Below are 21,551 nucleotides of genomic sequence, written 5' to 3'. Positions count from 1 at the left end.
ATATTTCTCTGCTTTATACAGACTTTCACAGACTTTTCAAAATACTTTAATACCTCTACAGGAACTCTTGTTATAGGCTCCCTAAGCTTGGTGACAGCCCTGTCTACTTTCTGTTGCCAGAGTCATTGTGCTAAAACTTTTTGTGTTCTAATGTTATCATCAAAAAACAGCTACTTAACAGCAATCTTTCTAAACTCATGTATATTACAGAGGTAATCTCTTATTTTCTGCTTAGCATTCTGCAGTTGATCTCTTATTTTTCTGCGGGATTCCCCCTATTGTGCAATACTTTAATATTTGTCCGTCCTTCTAAATAATTCTTGTTACTTCTTAACCATAGCTCCCTTTCTTTTATTTCCACCCTATTTTAAACTCACAAAAACTATATAAAAAAGCAACTCCACAAATCAACAATTGCTCGTTATCACTCGGTTTATGCCTCCTCCACAAAGAATCAGTAAAACAAAAGGTATTTGCAAACCAGAATAATAAAAAATGAGAACTTTTATTCAGCCTTAGCTCTTTCATCCTAAACAATGTCAGGACCTCTTCAGAATATAGACGCATTACAGCAAACCACTATTTAGAGCTCTCTAATCAACCATTAGTTAATACAATTAAACAGTCAATTAACCCACTTAATTAATCCTTTCAGTGTTTAAACATGGCATTCAAACTATTTATAAATATCTTAAAACAGTAAAATTCTATAAAAAATGCACAAGTATATAGATATAAAATGCATACATATATCAACATTTAATAAACATATAAATGAACTATAAATAACAAATAATATAAATACCCTTAAATATGCTTATTTTAAATTGTGTCTTCCAGTTGTATCTACCTCTAGTAATTAACAGTAAAGTGCTTTAATTCTGAGAAAAATAGTTAAGGAAGTATGGCCACTGAGACCCCAAGGTCCAGTGGTATTAGTTCTCATCTGCCACTCAGTTTCTTTCAGTTCTAACCAAAGTTTAGTGGGTCCTCCCCCTTTTGTCGTCCTCAACAACCATTATTACAAAAAACTTAAAACGGTGACAATTACTGTTGCCAATGTGTCTCCATAAGGCGCACCGGATGGGTTTTTATTACCAACATCCCGGATATGCTCATACACGTGTCTCTTAAGTCTGCTTTCCACTTTACCTACATAAAAGGAGGGGCAGTCCTGACAAATCGCCACATAACCACTTTAGTGTCACAAGTACACCTATTCGAGAGAGAATTCTCCCATAACCATACATATGTATGATTTCTCCCTCTAGAATAAATCTACATTGGGGGCATCACCTACACTTAGCCATACAGCCATTTTTTTGCTTCTGGTTGCCAGCAAAATTAATAGTTTCCAAAAGTTCTTAAAGTTCTTGTCCCCCCTATAAATAACAGTAGATTTTCTTCCCACCTTTCCCTTATCAATTCCACCTATGTCAAACAGTTTGCAATTATTAGTCAATACATTTCTAACTTTTTCAACTTCACTACTGTAGGTTATAATAAGGCCTTTACTGAAATTCTTAGGGATAGTCAAGGTTTCATTTTTATTTATTTATATACTGACATTTGTTATCTGGGTTTGTCCAGCTGGGCCAGAGACTCATTTTCAGTGGAGACCCAAGGAGAAACCCTCCAGTTACAGATTACAATACATAAATGTTCAGTTTATAACACATAAAATTTCAGTTTAGTTTACAATACATAGAAATTCATAGTGTAAGATACGAAAATGAATAAGGTAAATCAGATCAGGAGATATATGCACAACAGTAGTAAAGCCTATTTTTTTTTTGGGTACATGTTCAGCAAATACAGCTGTCAGAGCAATCCATAAAAGTTTTGAAGTGGTGGTGTGTGTGTGTTGTGGAAGTAGTATTTTAGGAACAGAACAATTTTGAGGTGTGAGAGATGAGAATGCACGTATAAGGAGGAAAGGGTAGCAGGAGGTAAATTAAGATGCTAAGGCAATGTAAGGGAAAAACTGGAAAATATTAGGATAAAGGATAGTAGTGGAGTTAGGTAGGGTCCTGACAGGTACAACTTTTGGTGTTAAGTAAGTGAAGTCTAAGTTCTTTTTTAAAGTGTATAGGGTGGGTAATGGCACATATGTGTGTTGGCAGTTTATTCCAAGCTTGGGATACTTAGGATTTGTAATGTAGTTTATCAATAGTTTTCTTAGGTTGGTAAATGTGTAGGAGTTGCTGGTTTGAGGTGCGGAGTGTGCGGTTGGGAGTGTAGGTCGATACTAAGGAGGAGAGTGCAGGACAGGAGGATGGTCTGTATAGTATGGAGTGAATGATTTGAAATTGTGATAGAAGGAGTTGTTGAAGTTCAAGCCATTGTAGAGAGTTGAGTGCAAGGCAATGATGTGAGTTATAAGGGGAGTTTGTGACAAATCTTGCTATTTTATGGTATGTTGTTGGAGTTTGGACAGGGTGGTGAACTGAATGTTAGTTAGGATTGGGGCGGCATAGAGAAAGGAGGGGAGGAGAAGAGCCTGTGCCAGGGAGAGTCTAGCATTACAAGTTAAGAATTTTCGGTTGCAATAAAGCAAACCCAGTTTTTGGTGAGTTTTTTTTATACTGTGAAGGCTATGCAAGTTAAATTTAAGTTTGTCGTCCATGATGACACCTGGAAGTGTGGGAGTTGGATTGTAGGATGGTGTTATTGGAGGATGTGATGACAAAGGTAGATTTAAGGCGAGAGCGTGAACGAGGGAGGAATAGCAGGAGTTTGTTTTTTTGGGGGGGTTTGGGATGAGTAAATTATCAGACAGCCACTTTTCAATGGATAGAAAAATGTCTTGGGTAAGAGTGTGAAGGTCAGACATATTGCTGGAAGTGCAGATAAGAGTTGAGTCGTCAGCGTATTGAATTAGGCAGATTGTTTACAGGAAGTATGAAGTTTATTAGTACAGATGTTGAACAGGAGGGGACCCAAGATGGAACCTTGGGGTACACCGGATATCACTGGAAGGTAGGGTGAGCAGGAGGAGAGCCATCGAACAGATTGTCTATGAGACAAGTCGCTAGAGAAAAAGGCTAGGGCGGAAGTAGACAGACTGAGGTTAGAGAGTTTAGGTAGAAGTAAAGGATGAGAGACAGTGTCAAAGGCTTTGGAGAGGTTGAGGAAAAGACAGGATATGAGATGGTTATCAGAGGCCTCTGTTACAGTATGTGTAAATGACAGGATGGCTGTAGCAGTGCTGCGATTAGGCCTGAAGCCATGTTGGGTGGGTGTGAGAAGGTTCTGCTGGAGGAAATAGTTTAGAAGCTGTGTATGTATACATTTTTCAAGTATTCTGGAGAGAGGGGAGAGGATAGCAATTGGTCGAAAGTTAGATGGGTCAGTTGAGTTCCCCCCTTTATGCAGGGGGATGGTGAAAAAGGATTTCCAAATCTCTGGCACAGTTGCTTCCTGAACAGATCTATTGATTAATAGGGATACTGGGTCGGCTTTGGATTCAGCGGCTATTTTGAGGAAAATTGGTGGGAGATTGTCAGAGGAGGGAGAGCAGGGTTTAAGCTTCAGTAGGAGTGATTTAATGTAAGAAGTAGGAACTGGTTGAAAGGTGAAAAGGTTATTGTTGTGACGGTTGGGAGGGGTAGAGGGAGTATTTGTGTTGGAGTTAGAGGGTGTAAGCTTCTGGACAGTGTCAATGAAGTGCCTATTGAGAAGGGTAGCAGTTTCTAGAGGAGTGTTATTTGGGAAAGGGGAGGGATTGGAAGGGCATCCAGGACTGATAATTTTATTTAAGGTAGTCCAGAATTTCTGTGGATTGGATTTGTTGTTAATCTGGGGAGAGTTATAGCAGGATTCTTTGTCCCTGTTAACATGTTTTTGACAAAATTCCGAAGTTCTTTGTACTTTTGTGACAGGGGAAGTTCTCTGTGTTTAGTCCAGGCTTTCCAAGTACTATCACATTTATGCATGAGGGATCTAGTTTCCTTAGAAAGCCAGGGAGCAAAACTGGAATTGATTCTAATTCTCGTGGTAGAGGCAAGGGAGTTAAGGATATTTAGGAATATTTGATTAAATTTAAGTACTGCTTCATTGAGAGGGATCAGGTTGAGGATGGACCAGTCAATACTAGAGAGAACTGAATTGAATTGGGTGGTAGTAAAGTTGGAGAGTTTACAACAGTCTCTATATGTGGTTTGGGTACTTGGGCAGAGTGACATAGGATGGCAGTAGGAAGATGGTCGCTTAATGAGTTTGGTAAGGTAGTTGGACTGTGGTAAAGGTTAGGAGAGTTAGTGAGGATCCAGTCGATGCTAGAGTTGGAGGAAGAGGTAGTGTGCAGGTGGGTGGGTGATGCTATCAGTTTGTGGAATCCCTGTAGGTTAATACCAAGTTGTGGAGAGTTAGTAGTAAGTTTGGTCCAGTCGATGTTAACACCGCCTAGAATGAGGGTTTCATATGGTATACTGTGTGAGAACCAGGAACAAAAGTGGGCACACCAGTACCTAAGAGGGATTTAAAGGTGCCATTAGTTCTTTTACAATAAACCTCCTTAAAGACTCAGCAAGGAAACAATGGGCAGCATCCCCCTAAGTCTCACTCCTTCAATATAAAAATCCTGGAGTTCTGAGACCATTCTGGCTATTCTAACCAACTGCCTTTTGACCAGGGCTCTTTTTGGATGTAATGGATGCCAGCTGTCAAAATGGACCATAGTGTCAGAGTAAGTGGGCTTCCAATATAACTTAGATATAAAGTCCCTATTCTGGTGGTCAATCGCAACTTCTGTATCAAGATAGCAAATACTGACCTTGGATGTCCTGATCGTAAATCTTACAAATTCAGTGGTATTGATAATGTAATTAAAAAATTCTGTTAAACTATCACCACTAGCTGTCCAAAAAACCACAAGGTCATCCAGAAATCTTCCATAATATATCTGTGAGTTGACAAACTCCAAGTTAAGGACAAAATTCCCTTCCAAATAAGCTAAAACCAAGTTGGCAAAAATGGGGGCACAAGCTGCCCCCATTGCTACTCCAGTTTCCTGCCCAAAAATGGTTCCTTCAAACCAGATAAAATTGTTTTTAAGAATCATCTCCATATGGGTCCTCAATACATACAATGTGTTGTTATCAAAAATCTTTTTGGCAGCTAGATAGTCATAAAACCAGTCAATACCGCAACAATGGGGTATGACTGAAAATAAATCAATGACATCAATATTTACCAAGGTAAGCTGTTCACAGTAAAGCCTCTTTTGTATCTTAGAGAGGTAATCCCAGGAATCCTTCAAAATTTGACCCACATTCAGTACCTCCTTCAATTCAAAATCAATATACTCAGCAAAGCCATAGGTTTTTGAAAATTCTGCATCTAAATTGGTCACATAGGAGGACTACAAATGTCTGTATGAATTTTTTGTTTCCCAACGATAACCTGGGATTCGGGGAAACTCTACCTTAAGGTAGGAACAGTCTGATTCTGCAATTAAACCCCTCCATTAATAAGTCACTCAAGATAATATCCATTTTCTGATCAGCAATATTAAGTTCATTCCTGAAGATCTCATCATACTTTTCTGTTATCAAAATAGTTTCCATTCTACAATTATAGCCCATTCTGTTCATTACTACCAGAGCCTCCTTCCTTGTCTGGTTTCATAAGTCTTAGCCCCTTGTTCCCACTTATGTCATGTAGTAAAAGTTTTTTTCCCCTCAGTCAAATTCGTCTTTTTTGTGCCACAAGAGATATTCTTACGAATATCCATCTCATACAGCTTCTCAAATAAGTTGATTGTAGGCTGCAAAGGGGGATTATATATACTTGCCTTCTTAGGTTTGTGGGCCTCTAGTGTTTTGTTGTTGTTGTTGCCACCCAGTAATACATTCAAATTAAGCTTCCTTGTAAAACATTTCAAAATTGATAAGGGTCTCGACTACCAGACTCCCATTCCTTGCTGGTACAAAGGAAAGCCCTTTTTCAAAAAGAGCAGCACAATCACTACCTAAATCAACTGAATTAAGGTTATACATTTTAAAATCACCCTTAATATTGGTTATAATTGAGACTGATTATTTTGATTTTTATTCTTCACTCCCTTTCTGGGTTGTGTTGGGAAAAAGAGGGTTCAGGTTCTGGTGGTATGTAGCCCCTGTTACCCATTTCATCCATTAACTCCACACCTAAGTTTAATTCTGGATTTGGACCTTGCAGTATTCTAGGTCTAGGTGACCCACCATGGTTGTTGATACCTCCCCAATCACCCACTACTTGATGTTCCCTTACATACATAGTTTCTTTACCATTATTAGGGAGTTGGGGGTAAGCTTTTTGGTTTTTATAGTAATTTCTCTCTCTTATTTTTAATCTCAAATATTGTTTGGTTTACAGTGGAGTGTTTAAAGACTGAAAGGGTTAATTAAGGGGTTAACTGACAGTTTAATTGCATTAACTAATGCTTTATTACAGGGCTATAAATAGTGGTTTGCTATAATGGTTGTACATTCTGAAGAAGTCCTGATACTGTTTTGGACAGAAGCTCTATGGTTGAATAAAAATTCTAATTTTTTATTATTCTGCTTTTTGACTACCTTGTGTTTTACCGATTCTTTTTGGAAAAGGCATTGACCAAAGGACAATAAACTATTTTTAAACTCCACCTTAAATTTTATCCCACTTCCTAGTGATATTTTCAGAAATAATTTCTACCCTCTCGAATAGCTCCTGAAAAATCTCCACTACCCATTCCTTAAATTCCTCTCTTTTCAGCAGATAGGTGGGAAACTGCCAGCGTTTCATTTTTATTTCATTAGCCTGCGTTTTTATTTTAGTTAATAGTGAAGCATGAACTGAAATAGTTACTGGATGTGTATTAAGACCTTCAAATCAATGCACATGTTCCTGTGAAATGTAAATTCTGTCTAGACCCTAGCCCACGTTTTATGTATTGGGGAATAATAAGTAAATTCACTCCAAATTCCTATTACTTAAATCACATTTTCTATGTCAAATATTTTCATGCATTTCTTTAAAAATCTACACTCCTTCATTATCTTTCCCTTCTGTGTCCCTCAGACACATCTTCACTGCTGCAAATCAAATTCCAGTCCCCACTTATAAGTAGTATTCCTTGCTAAAAACTGATTTCTCCCAGAATTTTCTTAAGCTCCATCATGACAGTTTAAATGGAATATAAACACATGCCACTGTAATCCTCCACCCTTGTCAGTACCCCCTTAGCACTACAAATCTGCCATTATCTTTTTTTAGCCTCTTCTACCAATACTGGAGCTCCTTTTGCAATTAATATAAGTACTCATCTTTTCCTTTGTTCCAGATATTCTCCTGAATAACCATCCTGAAAACCTTTCTTTATTAAATTCACAAATTCAGTTATTTCCAAGTGTCTCTCCTGTAACATAGCTATTTGCACTCTACATTTTTAATATAGATCACTATTCTTTCTTTTTTGTATTTATCTGTGAGACAACTGACATTTAAAGATATTACAGAAATCATCACTGTATTAAAAAGTTTTTATTCCCACCTTTTATGTATAACACCTTTTTTGTTATATGTCTAGTTCCAACTTTTGAGCTATATGCATACCCTGTTTGAGTTTCTTGTCATATCCATTTGAGCCTCTGTCACATCTTACAAAACATTTTGTTTTATTAAAAGCTTTCAAAAAACACCCAATACCCCCCTAAAACCTATTAATTTAAAACTCGCACACAAAACTATATATACATCTTTAAATATTGAAGTTTTAGCCTCCTAATAGGAGCAAATGTCCCAAACTGACAGCCACAATCACAAACTTGAGTAAACCTTAAAGAAAGGTTATCCATGCTAAGATCATGGTGCAGCCTGTGCTTCTACTAAGTGCAAACTGTTCTGTCTTATCTTTATATCTCGCCCACCTGGGAAAACCCCCTGAATGCTTTCAGAAAGAACATTATCTCCTAGCCAGTCCCCCCCCCCCCAGCTAATCACTTTCGACCAGACTGTAAAAACAATTTCTCTTTATCAGATTATCCCCATGGAGACATGAGAACCAGACAGTCAAATTTCTCTTTATCAGACTGTTTCCAAAGAAACATGAGGGCCAGACAGAGAACTGCTACTAAGTATACATTCATTTGCTAGAAAAAAGCCTCATAATATTCAATCTCATTCTTCTTCATTTAGTTGCTTTCTCTTCAACCTTGTTACTAAATCAATCTAAGGTCCTTAATCCTGTCATTCCTCCATGCAAGAATGAGAAAAACACATCATTTCTTCTGTTGCCATGCTCTTTTAACCATGATTTTTTACACTGCAGGGTCTACATTTACTAAAAATGAACAAGAAGAAAGAGAGAAGGGAGAAAGAAAAGAAGAAAAAAAAGAACAGCAGCACTTAAAAATAACTGGGAAAGCTTTACTTTATAGCATGCAAAAAAACATACACCACAAAAATAGCACTATTAAGAAAAATATAGATTTCCTTACTTACAGTTAGCTTTCAACCATACCTTCCTCTCCCCAGAGCATTCTTCCAAACATTAAGGACATGAAGTAGGGCATACAATTTGGAGTCCCCCACAAGTCTATCACATTCTGAAAAAATCCAATATTTCCAGGATTTTCTTGTTGTGTCACATTTCACAAATATAGTTACTGCACTGTAATCCCACATTAAGTTCCTGATTTTATTATTGTTCATCTCCATCAACCAAATCCGGTCTCTGCTTCATTAACAAAGTACTCTTGATTCTTCTAGGCAACTCTTTTGCTTCCTTCCTTCTCTCCAACATTTTCCATTGAAACAGTGGAAAAGGTTTCACTTGTACAGTCTCTCTGTGGTCTTTATTACCTGAAGAAGCAGAATCTCCTTCTGTTTCACAGCTCACTTTTTGTTGGACAAACTTTTGTACTTCCTCCTTAGCATGTACTTTATCAAAAAACGAGTTTGTTCCTCCAAGGAAGAATACCTTGAAAACAGCTGGGTACAGCAGTCTGAATCTCACACCTGTGTCTCGACATTCCCTAAACAGTGGAATAAATTTACTCCTCTTCTGCCTGGTATACGATGAGTAATCATTCTCACAAACACTCTGCTGTCTCCCACTTTTAGTATTTTGCCCTTCTGTCACAATTTTGTCAGAATCAACTCCTTTTGCTCATAGGACTGCATCTTTACTATTAAAGGTCTAGTTTGCTTTCCCATAGCTAGGCTGGGAGCATACACACAATGTGCCCCTTCAACTAACAACTCCTGCTGTGGAATACCTGTCTAGTTGCTTATTTGTGCTTTCATAAAATTATTGCAGTCTGTTCTTACAGTTTCTCTGGTACTGCTAAAAATCTCAGGTTTTACCTATGTGCTCTGTCCTCTAATTGTACTGTTTTTGAACCATCTCTTCCTGAGCAGTCTCATACTCAGTCAGCATTTTCTTCATTTCAACCTCTGATTTCTGCAGCTTTACCACCTCATATAAGTATCTGTTTAAAGCTTGTTCCATTTTTTCAGCCTTTTGTTGTTTGTGCTGATATACTCCAACAGTGTTTTATTTTAATCAGGTCTGTGTGTCATTGTCATATCTTCCTGTATGTTACTGGAAGTCATGTCTGGAGGTTGTGCTGCTTTTTGCTGAACAGCTATAGAACATTCCCCAGTCAGTGTTTCTTCCTCAATTTTTGGAGCTGAGGTTTTTCCAGATGTTCTGTATTTCTTTTTCTCCTGACATTCAGACAGTACACTTACTTGCCAGTTACTGAAATTTACCCATGAACACAAATGTCTACTGGCTTTCTCTGTTGAGTTTCTGATTTCAAACTGGGAGAGCTAGAGTTAAGCTGTTACTCAATGTACAACCACCTTGGAAGTCCAGGGGAATAATATCTGCTCTGAGCTACTTCCCAATCACATTATTAACTGCTACAAGCAAAAACCTTATGATAAACTTCTGTTATAACATTCAGCCTCAACTAACAGTCATTTTAACAAAGTGGGCCACTGCCAATCCATGATCAGATGTCAACACATGGTTAAGTGCATAAGTAAATCCATGGACAGCTCAAGTTAACTAATGTGCCTGAATCAAAGGTATAAAATATCTGGTTTAATCATATTGCAAATAAAATACTGTTAATATGAGAAAGAAGATCTTTAAAAAAAAAAAAAAAGACCTCCATGCTCCATCTTGTTTTTTTTTCTTTTTGTCTGCTGACGTTTTCTCTGAAAGTTCACTCACCAAGTAATACAAGCAGCAACTCGCTTTTAGCTTCTATCCTTCTGAGCTGGAACACAAGTAAGTTGAGAAATGTGTGAACACAGGCATGCAACTGACACGGGCAAACTGCTCATGCTGCTTCTGTACAGGACTCTGCCCTTCTCAGAATGATCACAATGTAATACAACAAGCAGGTTTTCTGTCATCCGGCCCTAACAAATCCTTCTGGGACATATAAGATTTGTATTTTGCTAGCCATTAGGTACACATTATGGGAAATATCCTGCACCTCCTAATGACAGACATAGACAATAATCTAGGTTTATATGCTGTCCTCTATTTTTTTAATTCACTCAGAAAAGTCACTGGTTCTGAACTTTGCAATAATACTAATAATATTACTAAAAAGATGGGGGATATATCTGCCTTTTACCCACTTCTAATGCAGCCACAACTACATGTGATATCAGCTGAAACATCAACTCATTTATATAAGTGGGCTGAACTTCAGCCTTACAGAAAAATAATCTGAACTGCTGACTCTAAAAAGTAAGCCCAGGAATATAGGTAACATTTTAGAAACAGTATTGTACTCCTTATTTTGAACATGTGGTTAATGATACCAAATTTTCAGGCGGTCAACTTTCTGGAAAGAGCATCATGAGGAATACATTTTTAAAAAGTACTGTAATTTACTTGCAGATAACTGCTCAGATATTACCAACATGGTAGCTAATGATGGGTGCTATTTAAGTGAACTGCGTAAAACAAAATTGGGATAGGGCAAGTGCACAGGAAATTATTAACAAAATGCTCATTTTCAATAATTGGCTTTGTCTTCAGACATCATTCACTGAAACAACAATTATTAAATTTCTGGTACGGAAGCAAGTGCTTGATAAAATACTTCTGAAGAATACTTCACAAATTTAAGGAAAACACTATTATTTGGGGGCATGGGGGAAGTCAAAGACTTAATTTAGAGAACCCATACAGTCCGTTTACTCTGAGCTATGCGCTCAGTGTACTTAACCACGGGTGCATTCAAAGAAAAAATAAAAGCCACATCATTTCTATATCAGTGAAAGAAGTACTGAGCAATAAATTCAGAAAACAAACCTACACACATGCTGATAAAGTAAATTCAGGGGAAATGGTAGGAATATTGCATGCTTTGCATATTTAACAGCAGCAAAAAATGTATTCCAGAAATCCAGAAGTTACAGTGACTTTCAAAACATTACATTTTAAGAAATGCATTCTATCCAAAACATTACCCTCTTCTCCCACACAGTATAATATAGAACCCACAAAGTGTCAAGAGAGAATTCACACAACTTTTGTTTTTAAAATAACATACCCGCTTCATAATGAACTTACGAGGTGATCCACCCTTAGAAACAAAATGAAGGAAATGGAGAAACACAAATCATCGATTTTCAATTAGCAGAAGGACCTGCTTTTTCTTGGAAAAAATGTTCATGAGTTGTATAAAAGTTACAAGTATATATTCATCACTGAACTTAGTCTGTAAAGGATATAAATCTCTAAAGAAAGTTATTAAAATATATAAAACTTTAAGGAAATAAAGGAACAGGGGGTGACTTCTGCATTATCCTCCAACAAATGGAACTGTGCTTTTAAAAGAATACTTTGCACAGAATCGTTTACTGTAGTATTATATGCATTCTGTACTACCAAAATCACTTCCTGGACAAGATGGAGATCATATAAATTATAATATTCGAAAGCTCTAACTAAACAACAACACAAGCTCTGTTGGTCAAAAGGTTGCATGCCACTAGATAAAAAACACACACAGAAAGACTTTTCTAATTCTTCTAGCTAAAAGCAGCCTTGCGCGTTGTGCAGAATGCATTTATCTACATTTCTGCTAATTTTTGTGTGACAAGGGATAGTCAATGAACAAGGCAACATTTTTTTTCAATCTCAATCCAAGATATAACACAGGGAAAAAAATTGAAATAAGAACAAACAATACAATAATTTATTAACAAAAAAGTGACAACACACATTAAAGTACAACAGATGTGGTGCTGCAAGTACCTGGAGAACATACTCAAACAAAAAAATATATATTTTTAAAGGCATTCAGAAAAAAAAGAAAACTTTCACAAATATGTACAGCAATTCAGTATACCAACAAGGTGTAGTATGGATACTTATCATGTAGAACTTACAGAGAAGCACTTTGGTCACTTTAAGAAGTGCTTTTGTCTGATTTGTGTCAATACATTATACAGGGTGGTCCTGGATAGAAATGACTGAACAGTCACAGAGAATAGAGGTAGAATATATTTGTGGTCTCATTTTTTTTCCTTTTCATTTGTAGAAACTGGGGAACTGCATTTAGAATTTGCAGAATGAAAAACATGCTGCACATTCAGGATGACAGCGACAGGCAGTGTCATCAATTAAAAATGAGAGCTCAGACAACAGCCCAAACAGAAATTATGAAAACAAAAACAGCAATGGCTGCTACACAGACTGCAGTGCTGTGTTAACCTGCCAAAGACTGCAATTATTATTGCAAGAAGCATTTAAAACCAGCAGTGGTTTTCAAAGTTAGAGTACAGGAAATAGGTTTTCCGGATGAGACCAAGGCACTTCACAATTTTGAAAAAGATCATTCAAGCCAGAAGCCACTGTGCAACAATAATATACAAGGAATTTACTGTATGCTGTCAAATTCATGAATCACACCATACCAAACTTATGAATATGCACCTGTAAAACACCCAAAAGTACTAACAGTGGTATATTTTCTGGCTGAAATGTAAATATAATACAAACGTCTTCTACTTGCAGTTGCTGTGGGGTCTGTGTACCCATCCTCCACTATCAGACTGCAACTCTGAAATCACTCTATCTCTAAGAGGAGAATGCATGCATGTCCATAAGGTACGGTGACTTCACAGTTACAAAACAATAGCTGAGTGACTACAGGAATACCGCCTCCCTGCAAAACGCACAGTTTTATGCCTAGCAGATTTCAATGCAGCACCAATATCACAAGTATTCTGAGTTGGGAAGGTAGTCCATACAGCCTACCTGGACCTCGCAAAAGCCTTTGACACAATACCCCACTCGGGCATCATAAATAAGCTCACCAGCTTAAATATCAACCCCTATGTCACAAGATGGGTTGCAAACTGGCTCAGGGATAGAACCGACATGGTCAGAATTGCAGGTGCCATGTCAGACTCTAAACCAGTTACAAGTGGCGTCCCACAAGGCTCAGTCCTGGGATCTCTCTTGTTCGGTATATATTTCTCTGAGGTACAGGCTAACATGGGAGGACTATGGCTGACCAAGTTCGCAGATGACTGCAAACTGGGTGCCATAATCGACTCACCGACTGACAAAAGTATCCTCCAAAAGGGTCCCACAGCAACGGATAACTGGTGGCAGAGCCATGGCCTAAAGCTAAATGCCAAAAAGTGCATAGTCATCCCCTTTGGGAAAAACAAAGTGCCCACAAATTACCACATAGGTGGTAATCCATTAAGTACAGAAGAAGTAATTGGGGATTTGGGGACCCAAGTAGATAGCAATCTCTCCTTTGACAATCACGTTGCCAAAGTGGTTAGAAAGACCTTCTATATAGCCCACCTTATCATGAAAGGGTTCACATCTAGATCAAGAGAGGTCATTGTGCCCCTCTACTCATCACTCATCAGGCCCATAATTGAATGCAATGCCCCATTTGGGATGTACCTTACCCGACACCTGCAGCAACTGGAAAGATCCCAAAAGTACCTCACCAAGAGGATCAAGGGACTCAAACAGATGCCCTACGCAGTTAGCCTAAAGAAACTCCAGCTCTACTCAGTTGCTTACCACCTACTCAGAGGCGATCTGTGCCTGACGTATAAAGCCATGTCCAACCCAGAATTAATGGACATGCTCCACCTCAGGAAATCCAAATCCCTTAGAGCTACCTGCTCCAGGGACTTAAACCTCAGCACAGAAATAAATAGGACATGCTGGAGGGACAGATTCATATCCCAGAGGCTCCCCTCACTTTGGAACAAAATCCCAATCCATGTTAGGCAGAGCCCCCTCAATGACCCTCTTCAAGAGAAATCTTGACGAGTGGATGGGAGATCGTAGGTTTACCCCTGGGATCTCTTCTGTGTCCCTACTAGACAGAGGCACAGTAAACTAACCTTAAAAGGGCTATCTTCTGTGACCTACTATACAGATGCACAGTCAACTAATCTAAAAGGGTGGTGAAAGCCAAACACACTCTGGCTAGGCTTATAAATGCCCTAGGGCAGATAACCTAGTATCAACCTATGAACCTATGAGTTTACAGTGTTTCACTAACTCAACATAAACATGTTAAGCACAGACTTAACAGCTTTACAGGTACTCTTCACATGAAAATGAAAATCCTGAGGGAAAAAAATGAAAGAAAAAGCAAACAAGACAGTCAGGGGTACAGTGCTATTTTAAGTTTTTACATTTTTTTTGAAGAATGTTTCTTAATTTTTATAACAAAATCATATATATATATATATATATATATATATATATATATATATATATATACACACACACACACACACACACACACACACACACACACACACACACGCACACACGCACGTGTGCGTATGTAATACATTACATATCTATGGATCCCTATCAGATGAGCGAGTTCTCAGAAACTAGCAATTCAATTGGTCAGGACCATATGATCAAGTTTACGAAAACTCGAAGGTTTTGAATGGAGATCACTGTACAGTGTGGAATGGGAAATTTACCCTTTGCAGGAGGTGTGAGGGGTGCATTGGGGGGGGAGTTTTGATGGGCTGCAAAAACATAAAAAGTTAGAGTTTGTGGGGGTGGGGGTTTGGAAACTCGATCATCTGACAGGGATCCATATATGTATATACAAGACTGACTTTCTCAGTAACAGTTCAAGTAACATATAATCATCACAAAAAAGCAGGGGCCAATTCCATATCAGAACATAAAACAAGACATTAACAGATTTATATTACTTTAATCTGCAATACTCAGTAAGTAAACAGGGTGTTTTTATAAAAGGCCTCGTACATGATGTGCATGCTCAATACAGAGAATTATGATTAGGTCTGATGATAACAAACATATTATGTGTTCGAGACATGGAAGTCAAGAAACTTGTCTTGAGAGCCAACTCCAGAGGTGAATTACTGCATCCACGTTTTTGCTCAAGACGCGAATATTGTCATCCAGGTTTAAACACATAATAATGGTTATGATCAGTAAGACCCAATCATAATTATTTTTACTGCATGGAGTTTTATCTGCACAATGTACTACTTGTATAAGAAAAAAAAAAGTGTAGGAGCTCCATGTGTTTAACTGGCTTTCAAAGACACAGAAAGCCAGTAAAACATGTCAAACAGACAGCAGGCAGAAACCTCTGTGAGGGCTTTCAAAACTGCTAGACAATTCATTTTGCCACACTTTAACCTTATAATGTTCAACATCAGTCATCCAAACTCTAACACTTAGTAAAGGCTATTAGTTTGGCTACTGTTAGCAATTACATAAAAACCTTATTTCCAAAATTATTATCTAGTGCTCTCTTAAAAATAAGTTACGTCTTACCATAATGCTCCAGCTGTGCTGTCCATCTTCACTTATCCTTGACTATGGGTCCGGTTCCATATCTCGGAACCGACTCAGCCGTTATTCCACCTTGCACCTTCCAAAAACTCCCAAACTCCGCTTTACTCATAATGCTACTCTCAGGATTACCTCAGATCGAGTTTGCACAAGATAGAGACACAGGAATAACAGACCACAGATAGTATCTGTATTCTTAAAAAGGAAATCCAATATACTGGGATAGATCTGTTCTACCAAGCTACACGGAAGGCAGGGGGAAGGAGAGTGGGAATGTCAAGGATAAGTGAAGATCGACAACACAGATGGAACATTATGGTAAGACATAACTTCTTTATCTGATGTTATCAATCTTCACTTAATCCTTGACCGTGGGACAGAGTCTCCCAACTACCTAAACATTGGGAGGTATCACAGAAGTATATTCTTGATCACCACTGAACTAAATGATGCTCATTCCCTACAGACCAGATCCAGCTTGTAATGAATAATAAAGGTATGCAGGGATGCCCAAGTAGCTGGGGCACAGATATTGTCTATAGAAGCTCTTGAATGAAAAACTGCAGAAGTGGCTATTGCTCTTGTAAAAAGTGCCTTTACAGGGCCTGGGAATTGTACTTTCCTTTTTGTATTTGAAGGTTACACAATTTTTAAGCCATTTAGTCAGAATAACTTTAGAGACTGGTTTACCTAAAGTAGCTGAAGAAAAAGAAACAAACAGATGGTCAGATCTTCTGAATTCTTCTGTTCTGTGAAGGTAAAAACATAATTGTCTATGAACATCTGCATACAATATTCACCTCTGTTTGAAAAATTGGGAAAAAATATGGGAAGTTGCATCACCTGGTTGATATTTGTCCCAGAAACTATTTTTGGTAGAAAGGATGGATTATAGTTTGCAAGGACACCCTGTCTTTATGGAAGGTTAGGTAAGGAGACTTGCAAGATAAGGCTTGTAGTTCTGAAATTCTCCTGGCAGAAGTAACTGCAATCAAAAATAAGGTTTTCCAAGATATATATTTAAAATCACAATTTGCAGATGGCTAAAATGGGGAACGTACTAAGGACTATAACACCAGATTCAAGTCCCAAGGTGAAGAAGTATCCTTGTATGGAGCTCTGAGGATTTAAGTCCCTTTCAGAAAAGCTTTACAAAGCTTGTTGGTCATTAGAGCTGCAACATTCAAACCATCATGAAAGTTGAACCAGATGCACTTGTACAGTTGAGGGGACGCTCATATATTGAAAATCGATACTAAGAATTCTAAGACCTTATCAACTGTTGCAGAAATGGGTTAAGGTTATTCTTTATAGCCCATTTTGAAAAGTTTTGCCCATTTGCTGTTATATAGTCTTCTAATCAAAGGTTTATGGGAAAATAGAATGATTCACTGAGACTAGTATGCCTGGCAATCATTGGAATTAGAGAAGCCACACAGTGAGCTTGAGATTTTGAAGATTCAGATGAACGAGTCCCTCTGGAAAGGATAAGAGGTCTGGAGTTAGATCCAGGGTCCAAGGTTTCCAAATTAGGTGAGGCCAAAGAAAGGTAAACCATATTTGTTGAGGCCAGAAAGGAGTAATGAGAATTATTCTGTTCTTCGACCTGCTGGCTTTCTTCAGAAACTGGGAAATGAGAGTTATCAGTGGAAAGGCATACAGCAGACTGGAGGGCCAATCGTGAAGTAGAGCATCTCTCGGCGATTCCCCCAGCAGGGGGAATAGGGCAAGTAGCTGCTACACTTGTGTTCAGGGGGGATGCAAAGAGATCACGGCAGGGCTGGCCCCACTGACAGACCATCCTTTCCATCACCATAGGATTGAGACACTACTCGTGAGGCTGCTTCTGCTCAATTTGTCTGCAATCATGTTGGAGCTCTCCGGAATACACACTGCAATTAGAAAGCGGGCGGATGAAAATGCCCACTGCCATACCCCGAGTGCTTCTCAACAAAGGTAAGATCTGGTTCACCCATGCTTGCTGATGTACCAGATCACTGAAATATTGTCTGACTCACAATCATTCCCAAGGGTAGGGTTTCTTGGAATGCTCACTACGCTAAAAGCATTACCCCATTTCTAGAACACTGATTTGCAAATTGGCCTCTACTTGGGACCAAGTGCCTTGGAATGACTTTCCCAGATAATGCCCCCCCCCACCCTATCTGGGACACGTCTGTGGTCACTACAGCTTGGGGATGAGGAGGGACAAAGGGTCGACCTGAGAAAAATTAGTTGGAGTGAAGCCACCAACACAGGTCTTTCTTGCACAGATTGAGACCGGTGATCAATACCTGATGGGACATTGGCTGATTCAGCAGAGACCATTGTGACACCAACAGCCACTGTAGGATTCGCATGTGAAATCTCGCAAGAGGAACTAAAGTGATGGCGGCTGCTATTCATCCTAGAGATTGCAATAACAGTCTTGCAGTCACTGTTTTGCTGCGAATAATCAGGCTGACTTGCGATCTTATTCTATGAAGTTTTTTTGGGGAACGAGACTCGATACTGGTGCTTGTGTTTAATACCACTCCTATACATTCTAACTGTTGTGTTGGCTCTAGAAGGGATTTTTCATAGTTTACAGTGATCCCCAGCGAGAAGCAAGTTTGTAGAACGTAGTCCCTTACCTGCAACAGTTGACGCTTGGTAGGTGTAGTAATGAGCCAGTCATCTAGGTATGGAAACATGTGGAATCCTTGCAGTATGAAGTGAGCTGCTACCAGTGCCATGCATTTGAACAACCTGGGGGCTGTGGTGAGACCAAAGGGCGGGGCTCTGAACTGATAATGACGGACTCCCAGCCGGAAATGCAGGAAATCTTCTGGAGCACTTGCTCATTTTTATGTAATAATACGCATCCTGAAGATCTACTGAGCACATCCAATCATCTTTTCCTGAGAACGGAAGTAAAGAATGAACCATAACCATCCAGAATTTGGTTTGTTGAACTAACTTGTTCAACACACTGAGATACAAAATTGGTCTTCAGTCCTCTGTTTTCTTTGGCACTAAAAAGAACTTTGAGTAAACCCTGGATCCTATTTGGTCTGGTAGGACTGCTTGGATGACTCTTTTGTCGAGCAGTTTTCGAATTTCTAAGACTGCTGCATCCCTGAGACTGGGTGGAATATCAGGGATCCTTTTTGGCTGTCAAGGATTTTTTGAAACTGGGATACTGTAACCTCTGGTTATAATCCTCTGCACCCAATTGTCCCTTATTATACCTAGCCAGGCAGATAGGTGCAGGATAAACGTCCACTCGACTGCTTCCAGAGTACAACAATCAAGCCTCCATTTAGGAGCACTGACAGGAGTTACCAGGGAACAAATCTCGAACCCTGATTCTGAGGGCCACCTCTGCCTCGTGGACGGCATCTTCCATTATAACTCCCCCTCTCTGCCCCGGAAGGAATTGTTGTCACATGAGGATGGCGTAAGTACACACTTTCGCACCCCATCTGCCCACTGCTCAACTGTCTTTATCACTGGGGAGAACATCAGTATCAGGAAGCAACTTGGAAGGTTTGTCTGAAGCCCGGGTAACTGTGGATGGGTCTACCACAGGACTTTTATAGAGATACTTGAGTTAATCAGGAACTTTAAAAAACATACAAGGAGCAGGGGGCTGAGAATCTTGAGCTGAAGAACTGGCCTAAAAGGTGTCCAGTAAGCCTCAAGCGGGGGGGGGGGGGAGATGCAGGAAAAGCAAAGGTGCCCATCTCCAATAAGTTGTAGTATTTCCTTTGCAACTCAGACACTTGTCTGGACTGCCATTCAAAATGTTTCATCATGCTTTGAAAGTTTTCACCAAAGAAGGCCTGTGTAACTGGGATGAGTAGTTAAGGGAAACATCCAAATCTGTATCAGGTTCCTCATCAGAGGAAAAGGAATCTAAGATTTGTTTATATTGTGTGGGCTGAGAATTCACAGAGGAAGGAGACTTCAGAGACATGATTACCTTGAAAAGCTGCTGAGAAAACACATTATTTTTCCCTGGATACAGAAGGGGAAGAGTGTTTAATTTTTTTGTTTCTTCTTTTTAGGGGTGATGCTCACTTGAACAAGATTATGAGGTTCTGAACCTTGGCACATTTCTATCGGGGATCTGTGAATCTCTTCCAACACAAGGATCTGGTGGATTTAATGATTCATGGTTCATTGGAAGACTATCTTATGCAAGGCCTCAGGAGCCCACCAACCTTCATAAAGGTCATGATAGAAGGGTTGTGAGAAGGTGACTGGTGTATTGCTGGTTTGACCACCTCAGTGGGTATGTCCAAATCCAAAACAACAGATGGAAAATCCTCTCTTGGTCTCAAGCTTTTTCTTAGGCGGGAAGCCTATGTCTGGACCTTCCGACATAGTGGATTGGGACAAGTGTTTTAGATGGTGGATCTCAAGAAAAGTATTAAATTTGGAGGGTTTTTGAAATAAACAATCGGCAGATGGAACAGGATTTATAGTTGTGTTCAGGGCCTTGACAGAACAGGCACATAGTATGCAAGTCTTTGCATGAAATTTGTCTACTACACTCATACTTACCCCTCCTAACTGACATCTAGCAACCATTAGCAAAATATTCAAACCTTTAGAAGGTTCCCCAACGAGGCACTTATTTGATCTGACAAGCAAAGGTACGGTATCAAGCAACCAAGTGATTACAGTCCATCAGGTACAACAACGTGTGTGTTTGGGCTGGTGACAAAATAGTCTGGGGATCTTATACGTGTCCGCTTTTATTTCCTAGTGCCTAACAGCTGTCTTTACCCAGACGTACATCTTATGAAGGTAAAGCTTTAGTACCCTGGCTGGATGTCAGCAAGCTACAACTCATCTGTTAAGAATGATGCCTTCCTTGACATCAGAAGGGTTACTATTCAACATCAACTTATTGCTAACAGGCAAAGCAGTGACTACTGCTACCGGGTCCTGTCTACGGTGAAGAAAAGAAATTTAGATACTTGCGTATTATCGCAACTACGCTTTCTTGCCAGCTCATTATCTGTGTTATCGCAACCACACATTCTCGCCAGCATGTTATTTGAATTTTTGAGAAAGTAGTCATTGTTTTTTTGCACTTGATTTAATGGTACTAAGTAGAAATGTCTGAGATATATTCTTGCTACCACAATATTTATTTTACTGACATTGCAGTCGTCATTATTTTGCAGGGGATTTCATCGGTCTAAGTTGGTTTGACTGGGATTGGATACCTTATGCTATGCGGATTTTAATTTTGATCAGGGATCGTAGACTGTGGAGCAAAAAAAAGGACTCAATAAGATAATTAACTTGGTTTCGGTAATACATTGGTATTTCTGCAGGAGTGTATTTACCTGTACAATAAATCCACATTTAGCTGTCGCCTCACAGTAAGACACTGTCCGGTTCGATTCTCAGCTAGAGCGTCTTCTGTGTGGAGACATGCGTGAATGGGCATACCTTCATTGAAGGTTGTGCGCCAGAGCTGGTAACTCGGTACGTAAAAATCAACTACCAATCATTAGCAGACCGGAGTTCCGCTGTGGCAACCCCTAACCGGGAAAAGCCGAAAGACACAAACAAACAGACTGCAGTGCAGTACTCGCAGTTTAAAAACTGGGTTCTTGCGTACGTGGTTGCAGTAATACATCGGTCGTATTTTCATTTGATGACTTCACAGAATAAGTAAAAAGAGGTGCATATTATGTTATCCGGGTTTTTGTTCTCATGATTATTC

General features: G+C 39.1%; 1 protein-coding gene across 25 annotated transcripts in view; it reads right to left on the bottom strand.

Annotated features, from left to right (window-relative positions):
* Window positions 1–21,551, bottom strand: part of C2CD5 (C2 calcium dependent domain containing 5) — a 1,731,257-nt gene that overhangs the window by 871,071 nt on the left and 838,635 nt on the right. For 15 of the 25 annotated variants that reach the window (XM_044087723.1, XM_044087713.1, XM_044087716.1 and 12 more), the window contains one exon: window positions 11,544–11,576. The exons of the other annotated variants lie outside the window; for them this stretch is intronic. In XM_044087723.1, the coding sequence (XP_043943658.1) occupies window positions 11,544–11,576 (33 nt within the window). The remainder of the gene's footprint in view (window positions 1–11,543; window positions 11,577–21,551) is intronic. 25 annotated transcript variants of the gene reach the window in all.

This window comes from Protopterus annectens, chromosome 11.part0 (assembly GCF_019279795.1).
Source record: "Protopterus annectens isolate FY-2018-M chromosome 11.part0, PAN1.0, whole genome shotgun sequence".
NCBI classification, from domain to species: domain Eukaryota; kingdom Metazoa; phylum Chordata; order Ceratodontiformes; family Protopteridae; genus Protopterus; species Protopterus annectens.
Note: the sequence above shows the minus strand (reverse complement) of the source record. Positions and strands in the feature narration are given on the sequence as shown.